Raw genomic sequence first — 14982 nt, forward strand, 5'->3', positions numbered from 1 at the left:
GGGCCCCAAGCTGCACCCAGTGCAGGAGGTGAGGCCACACAGCACAGAGCAGAGCAGGACATGCTTTCCTCTCACGCAGCTGGCAGTGCTGGGCTTGGTGCACCCCGGGGTACGATTGACCCTTTGGGATGCAGGGACACACTGCTGGCTTGTGTTCAACTTGCCGACAACAAGAACCCCCAGGTCTCTTTGTGGCTGCTCCTTGAGGTTGACAAACAAGAATAATCCATTTTAAATGGTTTTATGGGTCTAAGGTAGATGACATCAAAAGTAATGGACTCGACGTTCCAGTCGGGAAGACTAAGCGCTAAGAAAACTTCCCAGTGATAAATATAATGGATGATTGTTGAGGGAGACAATCTACAATATATTTTTAATGACTGATTTAATTATGCTTGATCTTGCCTTGGAGCAATGGTATCCCTGGAAGCACTTTCTAGAAATAACTTCTATGTTCTGCAGAAGTAGGGAGCTGGCACGACTTGCTCAGTGCCCTTGAGACACACCGTGTCTGATAGCAGCAAGCCAGTGGAGTGGAATTAGAGCCAAGGATTGTCTGACACCCAGCTGTGAGCCCAGTTCTCCATGTGATCCATGGGATTCATCACAGTGGGAACCTGAGACCAGGAGCCAGTGGCACAGCAGGGTGATGCGGGCTGCTCAGCTGTGCCAGGCTATCAACATCCACATTTTGTTGTCACAGGGATCACAAAGAGCAGAGGGTATGTATCCAGAACAATCTAAGCCAATCTAAATGCATGCTGCCCAGATACCATCATCTTCCTGTTTCTGGCTAAAGGGTCTCCTCCCTGCACCAGCGGCACAGCACAGAGCCTGCAACAAGTGGTCAGGGAGCCAAACCAGCAGAACAGTGCTCTGTTTTTTCTTTCTAGGTTAGTTTTGTACTTAGCTCCCATAAGTAGTTGCAGGTTTGGACCAAGAGAGGGACAGTAGTATGCAACCAGGGAAGCAAACAAGGGACAACAGGGACTGCCACAGTGCTGTTTCAGAACTGCAAAATTCTGCTGGGGTTGTGCTGGTGTTACATCTAAAATTCAGCAGTCAGGGTGTTTGTAGCGACTGGAACTCAGGTTATTTTCAATCACTTTCAAGAAACTGAAGTTGGGATCACGTATAAATAGATAGAAGTTAAGCCTGTCATAAGATGTAGTCTACATGAGGTGCAGCCTACAGAGCCACTGCGGACAAAAGAGAGTTGACTGAAAGTCAAGTAACACTGTCCAGCCTGGCACCCAAGTGTGATAAACCTGGATGAAACAGAAACCTTTGCACTGGCTGAGTGCTACCTGTGAAGTCACACACCTTTTGGACCAGTGTTGCTGTCTGTCCCACTGGCTTACAATGTGGGCAGCATTTGCTGGTATCTGCCTGCCCTGTGCTACCAAGACCAGCTTGCTGTGGTAAGTGAAGGTGAAAATGGAAAGCTGGAAGGAAGTGTTCAGCAGTGTTTGAAACATGAGCACAGTTGCCTTGCAACTTGTTTGTGAAACACAGGAACATATGCATGTATCACAAATTTAAAGAGAAGTAAACTGAGACCTAGCAAGAGGAGTGATCCCATTTTGTGTACACATAAACACTTCCTTCAGGTGCCTGTGAAATTCACTGCTGGACATGTAGCTCATTTGCAGGCCTGAAGAACATTCATTACAAAATAAAGCCATAGCTCTAAATGTTTCTAAATGTTAAAAAAAATGCCCCATCTTAGAGACCCCAATATCTTTCAAGCAAATTTGAGTCAGTGCATGAGTCAGTGTTTGAGACTTGTATGGTCATAACCATACAAGACTTTGAGGCATATCAATATTGCTATCTCTAAGGCAAAGTAGAGGTATAAGAAATTAAGCAGTTCACCCAAGAGTACATAAATAGTAGAAGCAAAGCCCAGAACGTAGTCCCCAAACTTGGCTCTGAGATGAATGTTCTAGTTCTTACCAAAATCCCAGATAATTTCTGCTCTGACAATATTTTAACGATAAGCAAGTTTCCATGTGTCAGAGTTCTGTACAAAATGATTCACTTGTGCTATTAAAAAGGCTTATTAAAATTCATATTCATTTTGAACTGAACAGGTAAAGTGTTACAGAGAGAAATAAATGCACCTGAGAAGGAGGCTGTTGCCATGGTTTTAATAAGGCCAGAATTTTTCAGTATTTCCATTTTTCTTTAGGACCAATCCATCCTTTTCCTTTCCACACTGAGTAGTCACACACAGCTGCTTGGTGGTGTTTGCCACCACCATCACAATAAAGTAAGACCTCTAACTGTGGGGTTAGCTGTGCACTAGCTGCAGTTCACTCCTTCACCTCCGAATTTCAGTGCAAGGCTTCATTCTCCCTGTCAAGGTCTCTTGGTTGCAGGTTTCCTGCTTGTGAGCAGGAAATACTACTTTTCTGAAAATACTATTTTTCTGAAAGAGTGGTCAGGCACTGGAATGGGCTGCCCAGGGAGGTGGTGGAGTCACCGATCCTGGAGGTGTTCAAGGAACGTTTGGATTTTGTGTTGAGGGACATGAGTACTATTGGTCATAGGTGGATGGTTGGACTGGATGATCTTGAAGGTCTTTTCCAGCCTTGGTGATTCTGTTATTCTGAGAAACCACCTAGCTTACTCAGTCCTAGTCAAGAACTGAAAATACAGAATGAAGACATTTATCTGATAGTTCAACTTCTGACATTAGATGAATGCATCTAAAAATGAATTCTGTCTTAACTGCAGGGTTTTGAAAACAGAGATCAGACAAAAACAGCTGGACTTAGCAATATGTGAACTACATTTTGTTCCCTCTTGCACTTGGTTCCTGTTGGTATAAAGTTCAGATGGTATAAAGCCAGAATCTAGTGAAAGACCTGGGCTTCCACGTCATAATCTTTTTATAAAGCTGCAGCTGACTTGTACAGATTTGAAAATAAGACATCTTACTGCAAATTGTAGGAGCTTTTTACAACTTCATCTTTCAGTACTATTACCATTTGCAGATCTTGTGGAGTTATCACATCTAATAGCATTAAAACAACAATGGCAGGACCTTCTGTGTCATCAGCTTCAAACTTCTGCTACTGAGAGTACCATACCAAACTGTCCTTTTTATAAGTTTCCTGCATTATTTTAACACATCAAATTTGCCCACTCTTTTTTTAATGAGAAAGCTCTTTTGACAACCCTCATGTTCTGTTAAGATTTCTTTTGATTTCTTCTTCAAATGTAGCCATGCACAGTTTACATCTATTGTTTTTCTACTGCTAACAGCGTCCTGTGGTTGAATAGCCCTTTCCCCTTTGCAGTATTTATAGACATAAGCTGAAATCCTTTTGAGCCTTTGTTTGGCTAGACTGATCCCAACACCTGTTCCCATTTCTTCTCATCGGATAGCTTCTTCAGCTTCCCAATTATCCTAGCCATTTTCTGTCTCGCTTCCAATTCAAAACAATTTGTCATGACTGTTAGTTACCAGAATTGTACGCACTCTCCCAGATGATGTTTCACTTAGGCTTACACCCAGGAATAGTTCTTGGATCTACTTCTCCCATTACATCCACCAACTGCAGGTACTTTAAGGTAGTTAGGAGTCATTCTCTTATTAACCTATGGAAAAGTTTTCTCTTTTGGCTAGGGAGCTGCTCTACATTATTCACCTTACATTTTTCTACATTACTTTCATCTATCTGATGAACTTCTGAGGAAACTATATGAGTTGGGGAATGGAAGTTTTGAATACTCACAGCTAGTCCTCTATGCTGAGGTGGCTGGTATGCAGGTGAGGGAGGGTCCTTGGCAATAACCTCCTGCTCCCCTCTGCCTTGCATCCTTCCAGGTCCCAGGTCATCCATCCTCCAAAAAATCTTGCTAGAACTGTGTGCATAAGCTCCTCTGGCTTCTCATCTGCATGTAGCACAGACTCAGGCCCTGGAAATGCAGGTGGCTTCACCCAGATGGAGCTCTGCTGGCCACCTGCCCCGCTCAGTGGGAAGGAGCAACCTCCATGGGGCCGGAGGGGTGAACAGAGTGTGTTGCTGGACCAGCACGTCTACCCCCCACTGAGTCCGCAGTTGCAGAGGAACAGAGGTCACTATCCAAAACTTTGAACAAGGGGCTCAGCAGGTGGGCATAAAATTTCATGGAAAAAGAATCTCTTGGACTTTTTCAAGTTTGTTTTCCTTCTATAAGCTCAGGCACTTCCCCAGGTGATAAATCACTGACTAAAGGACTGCAATTACTGGTTAAAATTAAGCTCTGATTTTTTCTGATGCTTTGCTATGTCAGCAGCCAGGTGACAGCTGGCCTTTGTGTCACATGGTGAAGAGCAGCCGGGCACCAGGAGGACTCAGAGTCAGTCTCAACAAGAGTGTGACCTCAATGGTCTGTAGGGTCCCCCGCTCCCTCACCAGCCTGTATTCAGAAAACACTCACAGGAGAGATTCAGCTCAGGGGAGGCAGGTTTTGCTTTTTTCTTTATCAGGAACCTCCTGCTTTTCGGAGGAGGTCAGCATTTCTGCCATTCACAATGAGACAAAGTTCTAAGAACATGTGGGCTTTTCCTAAAGACACTAATCTGCTGTATTCGCCTGCCTCTTCACCTCTTCAGTGGCAGCAAGGACTTTGGTTATCCTTTGTAGCTCTACCATTGCTGACCAATTCACTTGGAGAGATTTTTGTGTGTATGATTTCTCTGGCTGGTCTTTGACAGACAGTGGACAGGGAATACTTCAAATTCACTCGAGGAACTTCCTGCATCCCAGAGCCTCTTTGTTGAGGCACTCAGCCCCAATGAAAGCATAGGGATGTGCAGGAGCTGACACACTTACCAAATAGGCCGAACAAAAGGCAGCCAAACCTTCACAGGAGGTTGTTTTCCTTCCTGTGCCTGAAAGGAGGGGTGTAAAGAGTGATGTGAGCTCAGCAGCAGGCCCCAGGCCCCAGAGAGATGCACAACTACAGGGTGTTTGCACCCAGGAGAGCTGAAACTCAGCAGGAGCACAACTTGGCTGCCCTCCACTCCTGGCTAGTGCTAAACTGGGAGGCGACACCGTATCTCCTAGAGCAGTGCTGTGTGCTTGTCATATGGTGCTCCATCACCTATTTGAAAGGAAAACAAATGGCTTCTTGGAAGCTGTTTATGCCCCCGGGAGGAGAGGGTGCAGAACTGCTGCCCACCCAGGGAGGAAAGGCGCTGCCTTCCCCTTCAGTGGGGCATCAAATGTTAACAAGGTGTATTTAGGAGCCCTGTCTCACAGCTCTGCTAGGAAACAGGCTTTGAAATGCCTCCAACTGAAAGTGCTGTGAAGTTTATGTAGGCAGAAGGTAATTACCCAGATTAGAATTTGGCCAGGACACAGAACTGACACTTCAGGAAGGAGTGTGCCTCAGGAGCTTAAATAACCACAAGTGATTGGCGCTTCTGTGACTTTACTTTTTAGCTGAAACATTAATCTCCATCAGCAGAGCAGTGATGGAGACAGGACTGATGAACAAGGTGTCAGCAACTGCAGGCTGCAGCTTGGACTGCATCTATTTCTCTTCCACTTCCCAAATATATGAACTGTAAAGAAGTAACTCAAGCTGTCACTGACCTGAAACTTGAATTCTATCTTCTTTTACTTTTTCTTGATTTTATTCTCTTTCCTCATCTGCCACTTTTCAGTATTCCTTTTCTCTGAATTACCCTCCTTTTTGATACCAGTTTTAACGTCCTGTGCCATTACTTTCCTCACTTTTCACTCTTCTCTCTTTCCTTGAAGTCTTTCTTTCCATTTCCTTGCCTTCCTCCAAGCAGTCTTCATTGTGCTTTCCCTGATTTCTTTCTTTCATTGCCTTTTCAGCTATTTAGTTGCTACTGTCATTTCATTAAACATTTTGCTGCTTCTCATCCTTCACAAAGCTGTCCAAGGTTTAGAGGCTAAACCATGGCTGCTTTCTAGCATTGTTTCCTCAAAAGATCCCAAGTTCCAGCTTCTATTTGGCCATGGGATAATGACCACAGATGATTGTTTTTTATGCTATGGGAGACTATGCCATAATAAAGGCACCTAAAGACTACTCGTGAGCCCCGTATTTCCTGTGACAGTAGGTTTTGACCCTGAGAGAAGAGAAATAATGTTGGCAAGTGTTTCAGCTGGTTGTATATTGCTTTTGGTTGGTTCTACTCAATGACTACCAAAGCAAAGAAATTTAAAATATAGAAAACAAATCTTCATTATTTTCTTGCTGTAACTTCTCTGGCAATTCACTACTGCATTCTTTCTCTGGTACACTTCATTGCCTTATTTCTGGGGAAATCTGTCTGGTGAATATTCCCAGATAAAATTTAACCTGCATTTTTTGAGAATCGCTGCAATGTTGGGTAACCAAAAATGATCTCTTCTGTGTGATTTCATGTAGAAAAGATATTAATTCTGTTACTTATTGCTGCACTAAGTAAACTAATTAATACTCATTTTTTAAAAACATGTATGCCTTCTTGACCTTCAATATCTTGGCCACTACTTGGTTTTCTTCTTGTTAACACAGCCTTCACATTAGCTGAAACACCCAAGAACAGTGTTTAATTGGACAGAGCAAGGCTACACGAAGAAGAGAATCGCCTGCAATGAGATGCCTTCAGCTGCGCAGCTCCAAATCGCTCTGCTTCCACCATATCATACTGGCAATTCACACTCAGCTCATTGCTCAGCTGGTGTCTTATAAAAGTCTTCTTCTACCTGGTTGCTAGTCTCCTCTTTAAGTTTCTGCCTGACAGAATCTTTGCTCTGGGCTTAGTTCTGCCTGGATACAGCAGTTTGCACTTGTACAAAATGTACAATTTCAGTTGAATAATCCTACTGTAACCTTAAAGTATCCATGAAAGTTTAAACCCTAAGTCACCATGAACTGCAGTTCTACTGATCACTCACCCTCACTTTTCTGCTAAATCAACATTTAGGACCTGGTACACAGTACCTGTGATCTGACACAGCCCACTACTTAATCTGAGCTGTACGTAGAATTGTGACCCATATTCTTTTCGATGTCAGAATGAAATTGCACTAATACAGGCTCAGGTACAATCCTCCAGACAACTTCGTGGATGTTGTTGAGAAAGATCTTGGGTTCTTTTGAGAGAAGTTCCTGATGTTCATAAATTTGACACAAACTTCCAGCAGGTTTTCACACACAAAAACTCTGGACTATATTTCTGCTTAAAAGCTTCAAACTGCATTTATTGTAAATTCATGGAAAAAAAAAAAGAAAAAAGGAGGAAGAAACCAGAGATTGGTAAACTATTACATTTCATTGTGAAGAACTTGTCCAGTGATTTGCAATCAGATATTGAAAAGAATATCTAAATAAGCAGCAATTTCCCAATAGAAATCTCATTAAATAAAAAAGAAAATTATTTCCATATTTACAGATTATAAGGCAAATATATCTTTAAAGCATTGTTTAGTAGTTAGTGGGTTTATTTCTTTGAAAGGAAAAGACAAATTGTTTGAATCTAAGAGAGTACTGTAGAAGCAGCTTGCTACACAGTCTATTTTACCACTGGTGAACAGCCCAGCAGCCTTCCCTTGGCCACACTGCAGTGCCCTGCTTCTTCCATCATCCAGGCTTTCACCGAAGGGCTTCTGGTACCTCCACCTACAAAACGGGGAATGGGGGAATCGTGTTACATTTGTTGTACATTCTATATCTCAAAATTCCTTCCTGAATTGCTGGCCCTCTTCCAAGATCTTTCTGCTAATGCACGTCCTGTAACAAGCCTGAAACTAGGAAAGTAACCCACTTTCTGTCACAGTCCCTATTAAATAGAAATCAGTGAGCTGAGAAAAGCCTAATCAGAGGAAAACAGCCTCCTAGGTATTTTATGTTCACATTTCTAGGAGTGTTTTCATTAAATATCTGTGTTCTAAAATTAATTGAGCTTGTTCTGTATCTGATCCACAGCCAGTTACTGAAATAAGATCTCTTACTTACCCGCCTTAGTTGTTTTATGCTGCTTGCTCGAATTGCTTCCATAAGGTTGTCATGGAGGGACCTTTGTGGGGTGGAGGGTCGGGTGGAGGGCTGTGAACCTTCTTCTGATTTTCTGTCTGAGACGGATTTTAGAGAATCTTTAATTTCTTTCAATATACTGTTCTCATGTTTTTTGCTTTTTTTGCCTTTTTTCTTTTTCTGTCCATTCTGTAAGGCTTTTTTTGAACTTTCTTGCTGTTTGATAACCTCAGCTATGTTCCTGGTCGGTGCTTTCTTGTCTGGAATAACAGGGGGGGGAGGAGGAGGGGGGGGAGGTGGAGGTGGGGGTGGAGGGGGTGCGGGAGCTGGAGGCTGACTTTTTGCTGGTGCTGATTTCCTAGGGAGCTTTGGAGAGGACCAAGGTGAGCTCTTAGGTGACGTGTATGGTGAAGAACGAGGAGTGCCCTTCTGCAAGACTTTGGTCTTTGGGTTGATAGCTCCATCACAACCATACTCTTGTTGCCGTTGCTCCTGCATGCGCTTTTGCCTTTGTTTATCCATATTTCTTGTCAGGATACTTGTCATGCTCATTCTTGGGCCAGCAAGGTCAAAGTGGTACCCCAGCTTGACCAGAGTAGTGTTGTCTTTTAACAGCTTAACTATGTCCATTTCCACCTGACTGCCCATGATATGTCTTTGGTTGTGGAACCGTAATTCTGTTAGAACCTTGTTATGCTGCAGAGCTCTCATGATGGCCAGTATTCCTTTGCCTGTGATAAAATTCGACTCAATATTCAGACTAGTGATATGTTGATTTACTTTTAACATGCCAGCAATGGCTATTGCGACATTGTCATCAGCATGTGTGTTAGCCAAGCTGAATGACTTAACTACAGTGTTGTCCCTCAGGGCTTGGGAAAAATGTATAAGCATCTGTGAAGTAATATTTTCAATGTTATTTAGATTAACCTCTGTGGTCTCAGGGTCATTGCTCCGAACTTTTTCCAGAGCATCCTCAATAACTGTTGGATTTCCACATGGGTGGATGGCACTGCTTTTAAAGCTCAGATTTTCAGTGTCATCATGGCCATTGAACAGGTTTTCACTGTTCTTCGTATTGCTACACTTCTTGTATCTAACGTGGTCAGAACTCCTGCCATCCTCACAATTCACAGGTCTTTCACTAGCCGCAGAATTTTGCTTTTCCTCATCCTCGTCATCACTGTCATCTTCATCTTCATCTTCCTCCTCCTCTTCCTCTTCATCATCCTCTTCAGTATATGCCTCCTCGGACACTTCACTATTGCTTTCCGTGAAACATTCTTCTTGAATGTCTTCTGAATTGTCTTCTTCTTGCTCTGAATCCTGAACAGGAATGTAGGTGTGGGTGTTAAAATGATTGCAGTAATGTAGCTACAGCCTTTTTTTCAAAAATGATTATCTTGAAACTATGTAAGTTAATGCTGAAAGCTAAAAATAAATCCCCACAAACAAAGCCAGTTAAGCAAGCAGAAAAACTATTTCAGCACCTAACACATTATTATCATTATTTCTTTAATTTTCTTTAAAATACATATGCTTAATGTAAATTGGCTTAGCTTTCCCGATGTCAAAGATTACTCCCAAGAGAAAACTTGATACAAGATATTGTGATATGGATGAACTTCATGCTGTCTATGATTTGGCATGTCTACAAGGGGCTGTTGTGGAACCATCCTTGCCAGCAGAAACACAAAAGACTACAATTTCAGAATGAATGTGATCTGTGAGCAACAAATTTCCTGATTCATAAACACTGCTGTATCCCTTTCATTTATTAGCACATTCAAAAATCTAAAGAACACCATGATTTAGAATACAAAGAGTGTCTGCATGTGTCAAGATGCAAAATAATATAGAATTGCAGGAGTTACACAGAGAGTACTCTGGATGTACTAACGATTCAGTACACGCTTCAAAGCTATTTGTGAAGAAAAGATTCAGACACATCCCCACAGCTAACAAGTAATCATTTCAATAAACCACAGATCACTTCAGGTTTGCCAATAGATAAGACATTGCTCCCAAACAGCTGTCAGGTCAGCTCTAACACTGCAACATGTTATAACTCATTGCCCAAGCAATCCTTTCTTTTCTAAACTCCAATGTTATTTCAGTGTGTTCTGTGGGCACATCAGTTTTAGACCCACTTCCTAAAGTTCTATCAGGGGCACTCAGCAGTTTTGGCTACAGAGGACAGTACTTCACATGCGGGATCAGCAAGACTTGCCCCAGGAAAGCCCCCCTCTGCTCATGGAGAGCTCCAGAAGCACGGTGTGTTGTATTGGGCCCTGACCGAGCCCTCAATCTACAACCAGCCCTCAACCTCCTGCCCAGAAAAATCTCTCACATGCTTTGTAGTCTACTGGACAAGCCACAGTGTAACCCTTTTTATTTACACTGGTAAATGCTTATAAAATTTTAGAGGTAGAATAGTGGTTGCATAAACTACCTTATCAACATCCATGTTTTAGTCTTTGTAAAATACTGAAGGCAGAATGGGTACACCTTGTGGAGACACACTGACTGGCTTTTATGTTTCTGGAAAACACGATTGTTACTAATGTGGTAGCTTATTTTTAGAAAACATGGGCAGCTTTAAGTTTGCTTAATTATCTGGTTCTAAAAAAGAAAGATTAAAATAATAGTGATGACAGATTGCATGGTATTGTTTCACAGTCTTGAGCAGATTTCTGTGTTGGGATGCATGCAAAACATATGGTACTTGTTAATGTTCAGATAAATTTGACTCAAATGAAACAAGACATCAAAATGTTCCAACCTGCTGTCCCTCAGTGCTTAAAGAACTTGCAGGGTCCAGCCTCACTGGCCTGCAGATTCTGAGCAGGAAGGCACTGCACTGCATATGGAAACAGGGCTGGGTTTATTATGACACTGAAATTTGTATCTGCAGCTTCTGTGCATATATGCAGCCTTTTAAAAGCTGAGAACACCAGTTATCCAGGAAGCCATTTTTATGGTATGCTTTTATCTACCCAGACTCAGACGCCTACAGCCTTCACACAGCTACATACAAGAAGATTCTGATGACACCAGATAAATGATTAAAAAAAAAAATACTTGAATTTTTGGAATGGCACTTCTAGGAGTAAAGGTGTTTATTTTTCCATAACGTGCATTGTGAGCTGCTGTATCTCATAGCAATCTGAAAAATAATTTTGAAATTGAGTTATTTTCTTTGCAGATCTCTGGAGGCATGCCCTGCTACTGTGGCAGCATTTCAGTAAAGAACTGCTGCTGGCAGCCTGCAGGGCTTCATCTTACTCCTTGGTAGCAGCTCGATGAAAAGTTAGGCTTGAGATAGTCAATACAGAGAGAGAAATACCTCTGCAGGGCAAGGCATTCCCCCTACATGGCTATCTACAGGATTTTGCCTTCTGGAGGGGCTGATGTCTCACCACTAACTATAGAAAGGGCACAAATAGCTATCTTAAGTAAGGTGTCTAACTTCGAGACAGTTGAGGGCAAGAAGATTGCTTTCAAGAGACTCAGAAAGTGTTTCTTATTGCCTTTAGTAGAGTGAGCATTTGTGCCTTCTACATCAGCATGTGAACATTTTCCTATTTATGAACATATTTAGAAATCCATTTCTCAGATCTTTTTTCTGACTGCCGTAAGGTTTAGCCAGTACACACCATTAATGCTATACAGACATGGAAAAAGCTTTATATGACATGGAACAAGATCCATACAGAAAGTTTTTGGAACCATCCAGGTTTCGAATTCCAGGCTCAGCTGAAAAAAAACATTAATCTTGCCATTGCCTTCCTGGGACTTGACAAACAGGGAGTCAAGCCCACGTCTGCAAGCTGATACTAACAGTCTGATGACAGCTAGTGCTCTGTGTGCTTGCCTGCAAAGTCACTACAGCACCATTCACTAGCAGGAAAGAACACTTAATTTAAAGAAACATTTAAAGCAATTGTGACTATTATTATTGCAAGCTAATTTAGGTCCAAGTGATTTTTCTCTAAGGAAGTATTTTATCTAATGCACTGACTGTAATTATTTCCTTGGAAATAAACTGAACTCCTGAATCAAGGCTGTTTCAAGTTAAGAGTACAGTTTTGCTTTCTTTATCTTTTTATTTTTTATTTTTTTTACTATTTAAACATAGGAAAACATGTCCTTGTAAGTCAGAACTTGGTATGGAGCGGTGCTTATGAATAAAAAACTTACTTAAATCCTCAAGTCCTTGTTTTGCTTGGAAATTACACAGAGCCTTTATGAAGACAAAAACTGCTTCCTGAATGTGCCCCAGCTCACAGTCTGTTTTTGCAAGGGCTTAGAGGATGCCAATATGCCCATTAGCTTAGACTGAGGGTGCTCATCACCTGCTAAGACCGAGTCCTAGCTGTACTGCTACTTTGTAGCTCATGAATCAGCTTTCATTACCACAATTTTTATTTTGGGGAACAAATTGCCTGACAAGCAGTGAGTTGTTATGTAGGGAACACAGATGTTTGACCGATTCCCTGCTCAAGGCCAACTTTTGAATACCTTACAACCACGCTCCGACCACCGCAGCCAGCAGAGTTCGTGGCCAAGGATGCTCAGCAGCACCGAGGCATGACAATCCTGCTGGCTGCAATGCCGCTTCCTTCCAGTGAACACGGAGCCTCTTGGCCACTTACTCCACTTCTGACATGCGTTATATTCAAAATCCTCATTTTCATATATTCCAGGAGTCAACATGAACATATATATATTTAAAGCAATGAGGCTTTAAACAAAAGTTAAACACGGTCTAATAATTTTTTGCTGGCAGAAATTTTTAACCTGTCCCCTAAAATTGCATTCCTGCCATTTTTTAAATCACTACCCATGCTTTTTTGCAGGAAGTTCTGCTCTCAGCTAAGATTTTAATGTACTTCCAGAGAGAGTGCAAGAACTCTCCAAGCTCATAGACAGTGCTTTTGCAGATATAAACATATCGCTGACAATAGCCTTACAAATGCTGCAAGAGAGAGAAAGATCAGACCAGAGGGGAACAAGTCCTCATAGTTCCAGGGAACAGAATGCCTGCTGCCTTACCTTCTCACATGCGCCCAGCCTCTCTTTTTCCAAGAGCTTTCTGGTCTCCTGCTCCCAGTAGGCCATCAGCGCTTCCCTGCTGAAAGTCCCGGTGGGTGTTTTCTCTGTCAGGCTCTTTTGCCGTTGTCCTACTGGGAGGTTGCGGTCAGGCTCGATGTCCTCCAGTTCCCGCTCCAGCTCCTTCAGCTCCTCTTCTGTGAGAGAAGCGAGGAGCTCATCCTCATCAATGTCCTCATATTTGCTAAGCTCTCTTCTGTAGCCAAAGGTAGACATGGTCCCGTTGGGTCAGGCTGGTACAGAACTGGAAGGATCAGGCATTCACGAGGGCTGGATCAAGCACACCACGTCCCGTTTGGTCAGCAACTGTTTCCCTGCGTAGCTGAGGCACCCTTTAAAGAGTAAGCACGGTGAGCTTGCGACAATGCATGGAGGGATGAAAGCATGCTCCGTTTTAAGCATCAGACGTCAGCCAGACATCTGAACAGAAAGAATGTCCCTCCACTGGTGTTTGCTGGTCCTTGGAAGAGGGGATTACTGACACAGTGACCATTGCCTTATTTAGAGCAGCGGGCTTGCGGGGGGTGGGGAGAACACTGCCGGCCTTGCGCCGGCCTCGCCTCTAACAACAGGAGGGAAGAGCCGTGAAAATCCACATAATCCCAGGCTACCACAGAGCTGCAAGTGGAACGGACTCCCTGGGGCCCAGTGGGGCCCCACAGCCTTGCCAGCACTCTGGTAGCACTGCCTTCACAGCGAGGCATCGGCAGGAGACTGCAGAGGTGGGGTGGCAGCTGGAGAAGGTGGAAGCCCATGCCTCACACACCGCACATCGCTCAGTGGAGTGCCAGTCAATTCGCCTTGCTCCAGTGATGGGGTATCAAGTCATTCCTTTGCAGCTGTTGCCCAGATGTTGTTAGTGGAATGGGCTGCGTGCTGTGGTATCTCACCGAGGTTTGGGGCTGCTGGGCCCTTGTGGCTATGGCTTCAGTAGATTGGACAGACTAGCAAACGAAGGCCTCTAGTGGGCATTTTGGTCAACAGCTGTGGCTCACTAGAGGTGACAGATGGCAGCTGGAGAACACCTTCACATTCATATCTGCATTTAAATGTGTGTATATATATCTATGTGTACATTTTTCCGATATAGGTATATGATAATGTTCTCACACACAAACATAAATATTTGGGAACAATGTATATATAAGTGTATGTATATTGTCACATCTTCTACTGTATTATTCTGAAATTATTTTTAGAGAGAGGTATCTTCCAATATAAGGAACGACAGAATGAAAGCTTAAACTTCCCACTGCCATTTTTCTCTTTATTAACATAGAACAAGTGAGGTTTTTTGAAACACCCAGCCCAGCAATATCTGCAAACCAGTGCTCTAGGAGAGAAATGGAGAAAGAAAGAAAGACACAGTTGGTTTTGGTACAAGGAAGGAAGACGACATCTAAATAATAAATGTTAACATGATGAAATGCTGAAACTTTTTTTTAAAATTATTTTTAGTTGGTAAAGTCAGTATTTAATGTAATTGAAAATAATTTGAACTATGCTCTTATCCAGTATTGCCTCTTTAGGGTTAGTATGGATTGGGCACTAGAACTGATGCGCGGTGTTTAGCCAAATTGTTTATTCAATTTAATTATGATTCATATTGCTCCACTGGAAATAGGATGGGGAGAGTGAGTTCAATTTTCACGAATCGAACACAGAATCATGGAATCACAAAATGGTTGGCATTGGAAGGGATCTCAAGGATCATCACATTCCAGCTCCCCCACCACAGGCAGGGTTGCTAACCACTACATCAAGTACTCAACCAGATTGCCCAACGTCCCTTCCAACCTGACCTTAAACATGCAGGGTAGAGGGTATCCACAGCCTCTCCGGGCAGCCTGTTCCTCACCACACTCTCAATAAAAAACTCCC

The 14982-nt window shown here is 42.8% G+C and overlaps 1 protein-coding gene across 1 annotated transcript; it reads right to left on the reverse strand.

Moving 5' to 3' along the window:
• Window positions 1–7386: 7386 nt before the first annotated feature.
• On the reverse strand, window positions 7387–13548 carry LMOD2 (leiomodin 2). Its single transcript, XM_090136947.1, has 3 exons — window positions 13045–13548; window positions 7972–9315; window positions 7387–7635 (listed from the first exon to the last, which is right to left on the reverse strand). The coding sequence occupies exons 1-3, from the start codon at window positions 13315–13317 to the stop codon at window positions 7609–7611; spliced, it is 1644 nt and encodes a 547-aa protein (XP_089993073.1). The 5' UTR covers window positions 13318–13548; the 3' UTR covers window positions 7387–7608.
• Window positions 13549–14982: the final 1434 nt, after the last annotated feature.

This window comes from Phasianus colchicus, chromosome 1, assembly GCF_987193195.1.
Source record: "Phasianus colchicus chromosome 1, bPhaCol1.hap1.1, whole genome shotgun sequence".
Lineage (NCBI taxonomy): Eukaryota > Metazoa > Chordata > Aves > Galliformes > Phasianidae > Phasianus > Phasianus colchicus.